The sequence below is a fragment of the Amblyomma maculatum genome, chromosome 3 (assembly GCF_055883805.1).
Source record: "Amblyomma maculatum isolate TAMU_Amacu chromosome 3, ASM5588380v1, whole genome shotgun sequence".
Taxonomy (NCBI): domain Eukaryota; kingdom Metazoa; phylum Arthropoda; class Arachnida; order Ixodida; family Ixodidae; genus Amblyomma; species Amblyomma maculatum.
Genome location: NC_139346.1, coordinates 178100656 through 178114879, shown reverse-complemented (window position 1 = coordinate 178114879; position 14224 = coordinate 178100656). Strand labels below are relative to the sequence as shown.

The following is a 14224-nucleotide window of genomic DNA, read 5'->3' as shown; positions in this document are numbered from 1 at the left end:
AAATATATTAGTTTTTATCACATATAATTAGTATTCCAGCGGGTGAAGGGAGTTCTCTCGTTTTCAATGCATGCTACTTTTGAGTCGCTAAATAAACTTTTTCTTCAATAATTTTATTTTTGCTCTTAAATATATTAGTTTTTATCACATATAGTTAGTATTCCAGCTCGGTTAGTTGTGTTTGATTTTTGCAACTGCACCATAATCTCGCTTGACTGTGCATGCATCACTTGTTTTGACCTCCTGCACGCCCGCCTGCAGCTCGCACTTGGAGACGGCGGGCAGAACACTAGCACAGTACGATTATCACTCATTATGCAACCAAAATGCACCAAAAAGCGGGCTCGCTGTTAACCACTGTGGATATGAAGACAAAAGAGAGTGGCGGCGAGGACGCCGAGTCGCAAATGCCGCACATGGTGTCCAGCAGAGCTGTGTATAGAATGTGCTCGTTGTTTTCACCAAGTGTGTTTTATTTTACAACTAGATAATTGCATTTTGTGAAGAAAAGAGAAGTGTAAAAATATATAGGTTGTTCTGAGCGTTATTTTGTTACTTGCTTGTACAAAATAAGCAGTGCCTAATGGTGCCCTGGAGGCTTCTGTGAGAAGCTTGTTGCAGGCCGCGAGACACGGCGACGACTCCTTTCTGTTCATTTAGGCCAAGAAAGTTCAAGATAATTCTGAGTCGGTGGTGTCACAGGGATATTAATCATGTCACAATCCTCAGAGCCCACTCTTTCTGGTACAAAAAAATAAATTTTTGCAAAGTACCAGGTAGAAGTATTTTAAAAGCAAGAACAGTGCAACAAACTAAATGTAGGTTTCAGCCAACCTTTGGAGTCAAGATATACCAAGCTGTGACATCACGCATATGGCCGCTAAACCAATTGTGCGAGTGTTAATTGGCTAAACATCGCAATCGCAGTTAACAGCTGGGATCACTGTTTGTCTGAAGTGACCAAAAGCAAGCTCAAAATTGTGTCTTGCAGCAAGTATAGATGGTCATGCATTCGGTCAAGTCCATGCCCAACAGATTGTCCCATCACAACGAAACTCGGCACAAATTACCAGGAAGCTAAGGAGAGTGTGCTTTGCAAGTTTCAGTAAAATCCGGGAAGGTTGAAAAAACGTTAGCGTTACCCTTTAAGCTTTCTTGTTGTCATTTTTCCCCGTTTCAATGCTTCCGTCATTCCTTATCCCAGAGACTCGGAACATGCTACCATATAGAGCCCAGATTTGAGCTGGCCTCTGCATCATGTTGCATAAAGGTCCAATTTCATGTGGAATTTCTCACCTGAGAAACGGCCACATGGGAGAATTCCAAGCATATTGCATTTCTCTGAAATTACAGCTACTGTTATTGCATATAAGCTACATTTCTGCCTGCTGCCTCACGATTGGTGGCAATGTGGCATCGCTTTCACGTGCTGCACAGCTGCGCCTGCTGTACCTGGTGCGCTTTGGCCACTGGCTGTCGGAGAGGCCGGGGTCCGGGCTGCAGTTCATCCGCGGCCAATTCCAGCCCAGGGTGCCCGTGCTCACCAACGGCACTTCATCACCCATGCCCCTGAGCAATGCAAGTGATCTTCCTCCTTTCACGGTCTCGCATGTAGTTGCAGCAATGTAACTGCCTCCATCCAGCATGTCCATTTAGAGTAATGACATCCAGTGCTCGTTTGGGAAGTGCCATTTTCTTTTTTGGGGATTGGACAGGAGTCTTTTTGGAATAACATTACGGCATCACAGCATTTGGTATTTGAAACAAAGCATAGTTGTGATTGCCCTAACAATGATGTTGAACATGGGGGCTTCCTAATTAGACCAACCCTGCTTCGATTTTTTGTAGTGTTGAAAACTTCTCTTTTGCATTATGGACATACAGTAGTTTCATGTAAGGTATTCCTAACCATATTTATTGAGATTGCTAATGGCTGGAAAGTAGCTATTAGTGAACTGAAACAAATGCTTATGATTTTGTACCTGAGCAAGTCTCATTGAACCGGCCGAAAAATACACTGTGAACAGTTCAAATACTTCATGTACAAGAAGGGGACAGTTAAGTCATTAAAGGGTGGTTCCGCAACATAAGAAATTAGGGGGACGTTCAAGCTTCACCTTCAGAGTAAACGCGATAGTGCATTCGATTCCGCCTTTTCATTCTGCGAATTTTGAAATTCTTTTAAGTAGGTTTCTTGGTGGAAAGAAGGCTTGGTATCATCACAGTTCTTGGTGAACACCTGAATCGTGCTGTAAGGGAAGGGATACTGCCTCAACTATAAGCTTCCATTTTTCCTACCACGTTCCAAACACTTCCTGCAAAACCTGATCCAAAACTGGGTACGACGACAGCTTTTCGACCAAAGGAACTGTATATGCTTTCGCTTGAAAGTGTTAAGGTGGCGGTTCCATGGTCGCCATCTTGAGAGTAGTTCAGATTTTGCCACCAGGCTACGCCGCCAAACTATGACTGAGGAATTGTGTGCCAGTGGCCCAGTCGTCTTGACCTGTGCTGCCTGAAGGCTTTTCTTTTGTTGCTGCACGGGCTCCGCAGCGAAGTTCAGCAGAGAAGGGAAGGACTTGTGTCCCCGTCCTTCGCAGCATGGGCTGCCTCATTCAACTCCCCTCTTCACCCCACCACAACGCTACTTCGAACTATGCATGCCTCAACAATGCAACAATAGCCTTCTCTCTCCTGCGTAAGCGGCGTTTACATGGACCCGATAGCAACAGGTTGAGTTGAGTTATCGGGTCGAAAACCGGTTACCGGGTTCATGTAAACCCCGTCGGGTCAGATCGAGAAGATGGCGGGTCGAGTTCAGTTAACTCCCGTGCAGGGCATGGATTGACTGGACTCGACTCCGCTACAGGAAGCATGTAAACGCTGTCGAGTTGAGTCGGGGCACAGTGAGAGATGAGAACAGTTTGGAAAATCTTTAGATGCACGGGGTAAAAAACCGAAATTGAATGCCATCTGCTAGTTCTTCGCCTCGACGCAAGGTGTCGCCATAATCGCCGCTCGTCCAGAGCAGGTTGTGGTGCGCTCATTGAGTCAGGTTCATGTAAACCCGATAGAGTCGAGTCCACTCAACTTTATTCCCCAACTCGACCCTCCGCTGTCGGGTCTATGTAAACAGGTCCCTAGAGCCTCGAACCCGACTGCTCCTCCCCGTCGTGCGTGAGAGGGTTGGACTGTACTGCAGTATGCTAGCTTGCCTAAACACAAATAAAACATGGTGTCAGCACGATTGCACAGTGCCAATTTAGTACTAGTGAAAAGGAAAAGTGGATGCCAAAAAGAGAAAAGTGGCGATGTCATGCAAATTATTTGTGTCTCATGCATATATTTCTGCAGGCTTCATCAATGAACCTTAGTTGTAGATAAGAGGATTAGTGCCAATTTTTTTGTCCTTTTGAGAAGAATCGATATTGCGAAAGATACATGAAATCCACCAACAGGCTATGTTGGTGGATGCCTGCATGTATTCATGTTCACTTCGGCACTGAAGAGGCGGATTCACACTAAACTATGTAGAAAATGCGGAGGGAGGGGGGGGGTTGTACAGGAACATTGCCAAAAGAAAGGTCCGAAAGGGGCCAGTTTTGCAGGCACTTATGGCGTCCTTTTCCCCTCTTCCACTTGGATGCTCCACTGAGTCCTCATTTTGCTTCTGCGTGCGCGTGCTATTTCCTCCCTCGGCTGGACTAGCTTGCACGAGTAGTCGACGACGAATTAACGGAAGTGCAGCGGCAAAGTCAGTTTATTCACACTTTTATAACAGGTGTTTCCCTGTCCTGCCTAAGATGTGAGAAATAAACAACAATGCACTTAGGCTATTAATTGTACCAGTAAATAAATGAGGTTTAGCATCCGCTGCTTTGTCATGTGTTTGCAGAGGTAAGCAGAATTTTAGTATTTCTTTTACCACTTTTCTCTTTTTGTGAACTGGCAAAATCTTCATATCATGCAATAAATTTGTGCGGCACGTAACAGCCTCTTCTCCTCATTCGATAATTTCCGTAGCATCAAGTTTTATTTTTCCTTCGAGGGTTTGTGTGATACCAACCCTCTAACACCCAAGACTTTAGCGCCTCACTTTCAGTGTAAGACCGACTGGATACTAAGAATGCAGAGCGATTCCGCGTTGTCTGGTTGTATCTCTAGCTGGTGGGTTGAAATTATGACAGCACTGTTCTTTGAATGGCTGATCCCGCTTAATCATTTCTGTGGAAGGAAAGAGGCCTCCTCTCTTCATCGGTTTCCCCGTGTTGAGTGTGCCAGCAGTTATTCCCTTCTCATGCGAGGCAGCGCCATGAGCAGCAAGATTCCTGCTTTTGCCACACACACGCATACACCATGTGTGTTCCTAAATAAAAGTAAAAACAAAGTAACGAAAGCCACTACTTGTACTGGACGAGGGGAGCACGTTTCGTTCGAAGACGGACTCTGCACACAAACAGTATGCCACACTGAATAGGAGGCAATAAATCACAAAGCAAGCAAGTGTACTCTGGCAATTCGCGGGTGTCCCGGAGGTCTCGTGACTCAATTTGTCACGGAGGGGGAGACCAGAACAATGCCCCAGCAATTGTTTGGATGTGCCCCTCCGTGACAAATCCATCATGCCCTCTCGTAAATACCCCTCGATTCAGGTTGTTTGTAGCACCACCCTCGTAATTTTTCTAAACTGCGACATTTTTAGTGCACATACGTTTTGTAGATGGCGCTACCTAGAACATTTATCGTACATGCCTCTGCTATTCCACTATTATTTGTTTTTTGTACATGTTGTAGTTGATAATTGTTACCAGTTGAATAAAGGAACAAAAACCCGAAACTTTGTTATATTGAATAGAAGTAAACAAGTCATGAAGCATTTCAATCGTGCTTAAAATATTTCATGAAGAGCTCATGCCCTTCAAGTGAGCCACGAAAAAAGTAGCTGAAATCACCCTGACCGTGCACGTTTCTCAAGTGTCGTAGAGCAAAACCAATGCTCATCCACTGACAGCGAAGTGTAAAGTTTTTACACGCGAAAACTCAGCGCCGTTAAAAGCTTGTTACTTGAACAGTTTAGCATTTTCTTTAAGCCGTTTTTCAAAAAAGGCTAACTTTGATCAAAAAGAACTTTTACACTAATTGAGGCAGACAGATGATATTCAGGAAAAAGGAAACCCTGCACGACCTCCAACTGTGCAAAAAAATCTCGGCAGCATAGTGCATATCTTGAAAGTTATCGTATATATATATATATATTCCGGTTTCTAACAATTTTCAAAGACGCGTGGCTAATAAACTAAGCTATACACACTATTAAATATACTTAACTATTTTCATTAGCATCTAATCTCAAAACATCTGGAATTGTCTTTCTCTAGGTGCAAAAGGTTTTGCACAATTTTGCATTTCCCGAGACAAGTAGAGCTGAAAAGCAGCTTCTCACCTTTGCAGCTATTTATAAACAAAATGTACCTTTCGAAAGCAGAGAAAATAAACTTTCCAAAGATATTAAAATCACATAAATGAAACGAGTGAGGCACAGTCAACGTACGTTTATCACCAAAAATGTAGTCTCTTCACCGCTGGAGTGGGACCACCACCTTAATTATGGTAGTCTCGAGCACACTGTAAATATTGAGATCAGTTTCAAAAAGCCCTTTGCAGTTGCCAGGTGTGAAGAACTGTCTGGTGCTATTGGGAAATTTCTGTAGCCGCCTTATGTGGTGTGAGTGTAGAAAAGCAAGTGAAGATCAGTTTAGCGCTGCGCGTTACCTTTCAGTCTGAATTTAGTAATGGCTATGTCAACAGGCTGGCTCACTGTGAAGATGTGCTTGTGTGCTCAGTTTTCGATTGTTTTCCTGAAAGTAAATCATTTGGTAATGTACCTAGTAGACGATCGTCATTTCATCGGAAAACAGCCGAAGACCTCGGCTGTGCTGGATGCACAGGTTTGGCAAAATGACCCCCGTAGCATGATTTCTCTTCGTGTAACATTTGTGCACAAAATGTGCGGCAAGTGGCCAGCGGTCACTTGGACATACAACACGACTGCGATACCATTAAGCTGGCGGTGGTCGTTAGGGCTGTAGGACACATTTCTGCTATTCTTGCTCACTATGTGGCTCAGGATTCAAACATGTCACGACTCATACGTTTGACTCGGTGTCGAGCACAACAACGCCACTCTTGAACAGTACTTTGCTTTTATATGCAAAACTGACCAACAGTGCGCTTTGTACAAGTTTCACAAAAACGGCACACAGGTTCGGTACAAATGGTGTTGACATCTGTGACGCAGACAGTGGTGAAAGCGGCAATAGGTCCGGTTGCAGGGCTGCGTTCCGTACCCTTTCGCTGGACAGCGTTCATCTTTAGCTTTCGGTAATGGTAGATCGCCGAAGGTGCATGGGAATGCTGCTTACCGTAAGTTACCTTCAGAAATGGATGCGGTAAACTCACGGTTCTGCGGCGCATGAGGCCGTCGTTTCTTGGCTTGCGCGGTAGACGTCCATTTCGGCCGCGAAGCGCGACTGCTCGTTTGCCACATCCATAATGACCTCGAGTGCGTTGATGAAGCACTTTTGCGAGCGGCGTAGTGACTGAGGCACGAGCACACCGAACCAGCGGAGCGGGTCGTTCGGTGTTGGGTGCTTGGGCACCGAAGACTGCGTTTCCTCGCCCGCTGTCTGCGACTTTGCCGGGAGACGCTGGCGGACTCCGCCCTCCACTTCGTCCGTATTTTGCGGCTCACCGGACTCGGCGTCGATTAGTTCAAAGCTGGGATAACGTTGACCCGGGACTTCGAAGTGACTTCGCACGGTGCGCAGCGCATCCACATTGCCCATGTTGAGCTGCAGAGTGGATACGGATTTGTTGCCGGTAGCGTAACGCGCGCGTGCCAGTTCGAGCAGTCCGTTCTCGATCAGCTCGTTGAGGCTCTCACGCAGCTGTAGTATCTTCTCGACGGCGCCAAGTGTATTTTCAAGAGACGTCTCTCGCTCGCCGTCCGAAAGGTTTGCCGGCTTGCCTGCTTCTTTCTCGGACATCTCGGTGGTTTCGAACCGCACTGCGTCGTCGGCCATTTCAGTCGCTCACGTGAAATACTAGGTCACGTGGCCATCCGCGTTCATGCAGTGTTCGCGCGATGCGACAGATGGCAGCGCGGTCGTTCGTGCCGTTCGTGCAACTTTCTGGCGCGCCGATTTCAAAACGGTAGAAATGTCGTCTGCGTTCTTGGTGTTGTTTGGGATAGCAGCTTTGTAACAAAGTTTGCTGTCAGTGTAACCGTTCAGTGTCGCTTACTACTTTATTGTCGGATATTTTATATTTGTTAGTGCGCGTTTCTTGCGGTGAGCGCGCAGATAATGTGGTGGTTTGGAAAAGCGTTTCATATGCATTGCCCATGACAAAGAAACCTCGAATGCCCACCAGAAATGAAAATTAACGGGAGCATCTCTTTTTGCCTGCATTGTAGCCGCTCACGAAAAAAAATTAAGATCTTCCCATTGACACGGCTGAACTTAATTTTCGGTGCGGTGCACTTTTCTCTCTCTCTCTCTCCTTTTTTTGTCATTGACGGTTTGTGAGGCGAATGTGCGTACAGTCGAATTTCTAGCCGCATGGTCATAGCAATGTATTCACGATTTCACGCCTTTGCCGCTAGGATGCAAGGCACTTCGGAAGTCTACAGCTAGTGGATGTGTTGAGAAGCATATCTGTGGTGAGAAACATTTTAGTCGAAGCTAATGAAAATGCAGCGCAGGCTATGCTGTTTGATTTTTGTGAGAAATAATTACCACTTTATGTTGAACTATGTTGCATTACCTCATCCTTTGTATCTTTTTGGTTGTCATCATGAACAGGGGGTTACAAACTTGCTGCAGCATTAGCCAATCAGGAAACATAAAGCTTTGCCCAGAATACTATGCGGCTTGCAGTTTGTATGCGTCTGCTGCTGAAAAGCTTGGAGTTTTCAAAGGCATGATGGGCACAGTTGACAAATGGAGCAAGAAGAACAAACGTTTTGTGCTGTCTTCTTGGGAGCTGTGTGTGGTGGCATTCACGTGGTGTGGTGTTTCAGGATGCCCTGGGCAATGGCGAGGGAGGAGGTGGCGAGGATGAGCGCAAGCAGGTGATGCGTAGCATGGCCCACCTCTGGCTGGAGCAGGAGGTGCGTGACCTTGAGGGGCAACTAGGTCAGGCAGGACGCCAGGCAGCGCCCCCACCCTTCCTGGTGCCCCACACACAGGTCCTCTGCGCTCGCCTGGTCCACCTGCGCCGCCTGGTGGCCTCCCGTCGATTCGTACTTGTCGTGCCGTCACATGGTCAGTTTTTCTCATGGTCAAACGCTGTGAGGTTTAAAGTGTTTAAAGCAGTTTATTTTGTCATTGTTGGTCAACATTAGGAGACAGGAACTGAGCAGAGTGGGTCAGGGAACGGAGCTAATGATACTCTTGCTGAGGTCAGCTAGTGGAAAGAAGGTAAACGAATCATAGGGTAACAGAGTGGGTTTGAAGGGAACATAAACGAGTGCAACACAGAAGCAGGTAGGCAGACATGACTAGGAGGCAAACATTACAAGTAACATAGATACACTGCAGACGAGTTAGTGCTTTAACAAAGTATTTTACAGTATATATTGTTTCGAAGAAGAACATTTCTTTTTTGTGTGTATGCATGTGGCTGTTTTGGAAGTGAGGTTCTCCATTATACTAAAAAAAAAACGTTTTCTGTCATGTCATGGAATGATAGGCTCGATGAGAATATGAACAGTTTAGTTGTGTTTAATCTTCTGCATTGTTTCTTAAATCGTCTGAGAAACTTTGGCTTATTTTAAATGTTTGGATTTGGCTTTGGATAGGTAGGGCCACACTGATATTGTGGCGAAGTCATAATGCACTGATGAATTATAAGTCAGGCAGTCCGCTGGCACAGCTTTATCCTCAAGTATGCTAGTATGCGGTTGTTTCTTTACTTCCAGTGATCTCAAGCCTGGACCTGCTGAAGCGGGAAAGTGTCGGAGCACGCGAGTCAATCCGATGGCTAGAAGGGGAGCTGCGTCGAGGCAGCAGGTATTACACATTCAGTGCAGCATTTTTGTTGCAGACACACTGGAATGTTTGGTAATGCAGGAGCTAGTGCAGTGGCGAGGCACTTAGCTTGCTGTTTCACTGCGAAGCAGTTGTTAAAATGTGGAAACCTGTACAGTCTGGATCAGCATTCCCTTAATTAGGCCCAGCCTAGTAGATGCTTCCCAAGCTGTTTGCAAAAAGAAACTAATCATTTTTGCCCTGCCGCCATAGTGGCTCAGTAGTTACGGCGCTCAGCTTCTGTGCCTGAAGATCTGGGATCGCATCTCGGTCACGGCGGTCGCTTTTCGATAGAGACGAAAAGCAAGAAGCCCGTGTGCTGTGCGATGTGAGTGCACATTAAAGAACCCCAGGTGGTCAAAATTTCCAGAGCCCTTGTTATGATCGGGCTTCTAGCCGCGGTTTCCGCGGCTGCTGCAACGGTCAACAGTGGGAGCCGAGCAGGTGCTGACGAGTGCCTGATGCCCCTCAGCGCCGGGCAAGCAGGCCAGACAGCCAGATGCCTCAACCCCCTCGCTGACGCCATAGCGGCATGCTCTCCTCTCTCCCTCGCAATGCGAAAGATTTTCAGCGGGAAACGAAAGCGCTTGCTATTGGGCACTTGGCCGCCAACGGCTTCCTGGCCCATAAAAGAAGGCGCTCGGCGAGACCGTCGTGAGCATTGTAGCATGCCATGCTCCTCCCCGGGAGTAGACGTGGCGGTGTCTCCCTGGCCGTTGCTGTGCTGTGAAGACAGTCATGTGAAGCCAGTAACTTTCGGGCCCCTTGCCGTTATTTTTGTGCCTTGTACCACGACTGTAAATATTGTATAAAGTCACCCTTTCCTTCACCTCATCTTGTGGACCTGGAGCCTTAATAGCCGAACACGGACCATAATCGTGACACCCTCCACTGCAACGTCCCTCGTAGCCTGAGTTGCTTTGGAATGTTAAACCCAACAAAACAAACTAACTATTTTTGGTTGAAACTGTGAGAGCATGCATTTTTCGCATATCATGTAGCTTTTCTGGACCCCTGTTACAAATTTTCTCTTTATCATGCAGGTATGTTCGCTCCCAAAAAAGCCACGAACGCCTCTCGCTGTCTCCCATGAAGTATCCCAAGCGCAAGGAAAAGGAAGCTTGGTAGGTGCCTGCTTGCTTGTTATTTCTCTGTGCAGTTATTCCAGAGGAAAGGGCTTCCCGGCACCTGTTCTTGGAGAGCGAAGTCTTGGAAGGCCCCTGTACTAATCTTTTCACAGCTGTAGGAGTGCGCATGTCTTGATTTTCTTGAGGCAGTGTCTTTTGCTGCAGCGGGGTGGGTCAGCAGCCATGGTGTTTACAGACCTGCACACTTGAAGGTTCAACACCCAGCTACTGCAACCGCTTATCAATAATGCATACGTTTGAGAAGCTGAGGTGGTGGAAAATAAATATGGTCCGCTCCTCATGCTAAACAAGTGTAACTTCAGCGTAAGAATGCATTAGCCTTGCGGTGCACTTTCTTTCCTTGATCTAATGTTAAGGGCAAGTCTTATGTCCGGTGCATTCATTTTCGCTTCTGCAAGCTTGTGCACAGACATAGCTCAGACACAGGGCAAAAAAAAATATATATTATATGTAATGGTATTGAGGCCCCTTTTTCTTGTTCCGATCGTCTAGTCTTCCTTTCTGACTTTACAAATTGTATCAGTGTGTTTCACCAACTAGTCCGAAGTTCCCCTCTGCTTCACAGTAGAGGTAACAGGCGTTTCCTGCCATGGTTGTGTACGCAGGGAGCTGTTCCAGATTCTTGAATGCTGCCATCACTTGGAGCGGCAGTGCCCCAGGGGGGGACATCCGGTTGACCGGCCCATGGTCACACTCCTTGTCTGCTCAGGACCACCAGGAGCCGCAGGAGGACTGCCCCCCAATGCATCTGCTGTCGCCCGGACCGCAGGCAAGCATGCCGTTTACCTGAACTGCATGTGGTGGTCCAGTCGTGCAGCCCTGCTAGAGAATTGGAAAAGAATTGCGAAAGCAATACTATGCCAAGTCTAACCGCTTGTCGCTGTGTACCGTGTCCGTGTCCGTGTCCGTGGTCCCCGAGCTGGCACTGCGCCTAACAGAAGAAGAATGCTCAGTCACCCGCAGCTAATGCTTTCGCTCTATATTCGGTTCAGCAGCATTGAACCCTTCTAATCTTATTTTTTTTTCTTGCTTCACTCAAAATATCCCTCCCCAAATTAACAAATACCAGGCTCTGGAGCTGAGAAACATAGCGCACTGGTTTAAAACTTAATTTTTCCATACGGTAGTCTCTTTTTTTTTTGCAATAATATACAGCGTCTGCATACACTGGCATTGTCGACACAGTGTACAGTTAGTATAGTAACTACAACTCTATTGACACCAGAAGGGCCCGCCAGGGTTTTGCAGTGGTTAGAATGCTTGATTGCTGTGTCCGTGGATGCAGGATCGAATGCCAGCCATGGCGGCAGTTTTTTGATGGAGGCGAAAAGCGAGGCACCTGTATGCTGTGCGATGTCAGTGCACGTTAAAGAACCCCAGGTGGTCGAAATTTCCTGAGCCCTCCGATACGCCGTCTCTCAGTCGCTTTGGGATGTTGAACCCCACAAACAAAACCAAGCCAAGAGAAGAAGAGAGTTGTCTGTGTCTCTTCCTTCGTCCTGTGTTTTGTGCTGTTAAAATTCTATATCTGTGGACACGATGGCTGCCGCGCCACTTAGGTTGCATGCAGAGCGTGGCAGTTTTAAATAAAATGAAATGAATGAAAAAATGAAATAAACCTGGTGGCATCTACCATAGGTGCCAACAACCATTTTTGCCTGCACTGCCTTCTGCATTGCACTGCATTTCTGCCTGTAACAATGATGTCGAAGGCAACGCCACTACAAATATAGCAACATCTTCGATTATGTGATTTATTTTCGGAAGAATCTCAAAAGTGGATCAAGAATTTTAATAAACAAAAGCAGCTACAGTTTATTGAAATAGAAAAGCCTTAAGTCAATATGAACAAGAATAACTGTGATGCTGTGGCATAGTCATGAAAAGTAATGTACTATTCACTACAGATGCTCCAGGCAGATACCATGTTAGGAGATCACTGTTTGAAAGTGAAAGACTACGTATCCTCAGGTCTGCCCACTGGGAACCATCATGACGCACCGCAGTTTTCTTGCAAAAATGACTGGTGATGGCGACGGGTGCATTTGACCTTGCTAGCTCACAAAAGCTCTCTCTGGTGAAAGTGAGCATCGTTGTCTTTAAAATGCAATAACGTGCTGGTACAGGACAACTTCACATCGGTCTCAAGAGACCCTCCAGCAACTAAAGACGGCTGAAAACGTGATCACTACAACATCTTCAAACGAGTGTGTCACAGCGTAGTCTTAATAGCCATGTCTTTGCTTTTATAGTGGTGCTTGCCTCCACTCTCATTGTGTACCCTTCCCACCTTAAGCTTCAGCAGACTAGCCTCCAGCTGCGGATTTTAAAGTTGCTAGTAGAGAAAGCGGGTATCTCTCGCACTGTGTCTGCATGCTGATCACCTTTCAGCTTGGAGGCCCCTCCCTTCAACAATGCAGGCATCAGCATGGAGGACGTGGAAACATTTGCTGCCAAGTGGCTGACTGTGAACGTGCCCAGAACACAACCCGGATGAAGCGTCGTTGGCAGCCCTGAGCTTTCTCATGTCACACACTCAGCTTGGCGGCAGAATGGACGACCCCTTGGGCGCAGGAACCGAGGCTACCCACTGCTCACACGGGGCGCCGCGCTCCAGTCTGCAACAAGCTACGTGGATCCCGTCGAAGTCTAGATCGGAGTGTGTCCATCGTGACCGCTTCTGTTGGAATGGTTTTGCGAGTGGCTTCTTTACTGCGAAGGGCCAACTGGTCACCGGTAGCTCATTGGCTGAGCACAGCTTGCGGAAAAACGGTTCACCACGTGATTGGGAGTCTTTATTCAACTTGCAAGTTGTTGCCACCTTTGGGTGGTGAAATCAGTTCTTGAGGGGTTGAATTTGCTCATTGTACAACCTTGCTAGATGGAGAAGACGGCAATAAACGAGCTCTGTTTTCCCATCTAACAAAATCTGACGCACAGTTTTAATTTTGCCATCTTCACCCCGTTCGCGATATAGTTGTAAGGGGGCTTGGATAGCCGCATGGTCAAAGTTCCCACGGCTTTTAGTCATAGTAAAATGCACAATGGTATAATGCTCCCTCATCTTGTTTTAAAATCTCGAGTTTGTCACAGTAAACTTGAGTTGCTTCTGTTCTGCATCAACATCCTTTTGCACCTTCGGCAGATGGTGTGTCTGCTTTGTTCACTGTTCGATCGTAGCTAGGAATTCCTGTACTGGGGATATCTCACTCAGTGGTTGAGGCTAATTGTAGCCTGATAGTCAGAATAATATTGTGAGCATTAACACACCTTATTTTTTTTTTCCATTTCTGGAGCAGCCAGCTTTTCGAAGGCAGCTCTACTCGAAAATGATATCAGTTGTACGACACCTTCGTTTCGTCGGCTAGTGTGCGGAAGCCACTTGTTTTGTTCCTTTACTTTTTTGCACAGGTGAGTGCTATGCTGAAGTGTCTTGATGCTGTCTAACACTATTCCAGGTGACATGGCAGCAAGTCAGTTCTTTGCTTTTTTTCTGTCTTGTTCTCTTGTCTGGTACTTTTTTTTTACAAGGACTACAAATACTGGTCAAGTTATTGCAACATTTTGTTTGTGTTTACAGATGCCAAAGTCTGCAAACTTGTACTTGGTACATTTGTTAAATCAGTGCCATTCAGAGTGGGGTATTGTTCATTTCAAATAAAAATATTTTGAGTTGGCATTGTTGGTTGGTCTTTCATTCATTCATTCATTCATTTTATGCAAATATTATGCTTGATGGTAAGGAGCATATAAGTTTATATGTAGGGGTGGGAGTTATTGGCTCAGACCAAAAAAATAAAAGTGGGCCAGATACACTTTGTGACATTGCGCTGCTATCTGTGCTTTTTCGAAGTTGAAAATTTTAGACATTTTGTAACGCACCAACAAGGAGCAGCACTAGACTGCACAATAGTGTTCCTGTATATGCAAGAACACTGTAGTGATTTTTTTTTTTTTTTTTTCATTAATTTATCCAGTCGTGTATCA

General features: G+C 46.2%; 2 protein-coding genes across 4 annotated transcripts in view; one reads left to right on the top strand and one right to left on the bottom strand.

The window, feature by feature from the left end:
- The window catches only part of Smg5 (Smg5 nonsense mediated mRNA decay factor), a 56569-nt gene extending 42653 nt beyond the window's left edge, over positions 1–13916 (top strand). For 2 of the 3 annotated variants that reach the window (XM_084598788.1, XM_084598787.1), the window contains 6 exons: positions 1438–1578; positions 8081–8324; positions 8981–9071; positions 10133–10213; positions 10843–11006; positions 12658–13916. In XM_084598788.1, coding sequence (XP_084454914.1) covers positions 1438–1578; positions 8081–8324; positions 8981–9071; positions 10133–10213; positions 10843–11006; positions 12658–12734 — 798 coding nt within the window. In that variant the 3' untranslated portion in view covers positions 12735–13916. The remainder of the gene's footprint in view (positions 1–1437; positions 1579–8080; positions 8325–8980; positions 9072–10132; positions 10214–10842; positions 11007–12657) is intronic. The other variant, XM_084598789.1, reaches the window with a different exon arrangement.
- LOC146197055 (vacuolar ATPase assembly protein VMA22-like) lies at positions 6185–7114 on the bottom strand. Its single transcript, XM_084598790.1, has one exon. It carries the CDS (start codon positions 7080–7082, stop codon positions 6456–6458), a length of 627 nt encoding a protein of 208 aa, XP_084454916.1. The 5' UTR covers positions 7083–7114; the 3' UTR covers positions 6185–6455.
- Positions 13917–14224: the final 308 nt, after the last annotated feature.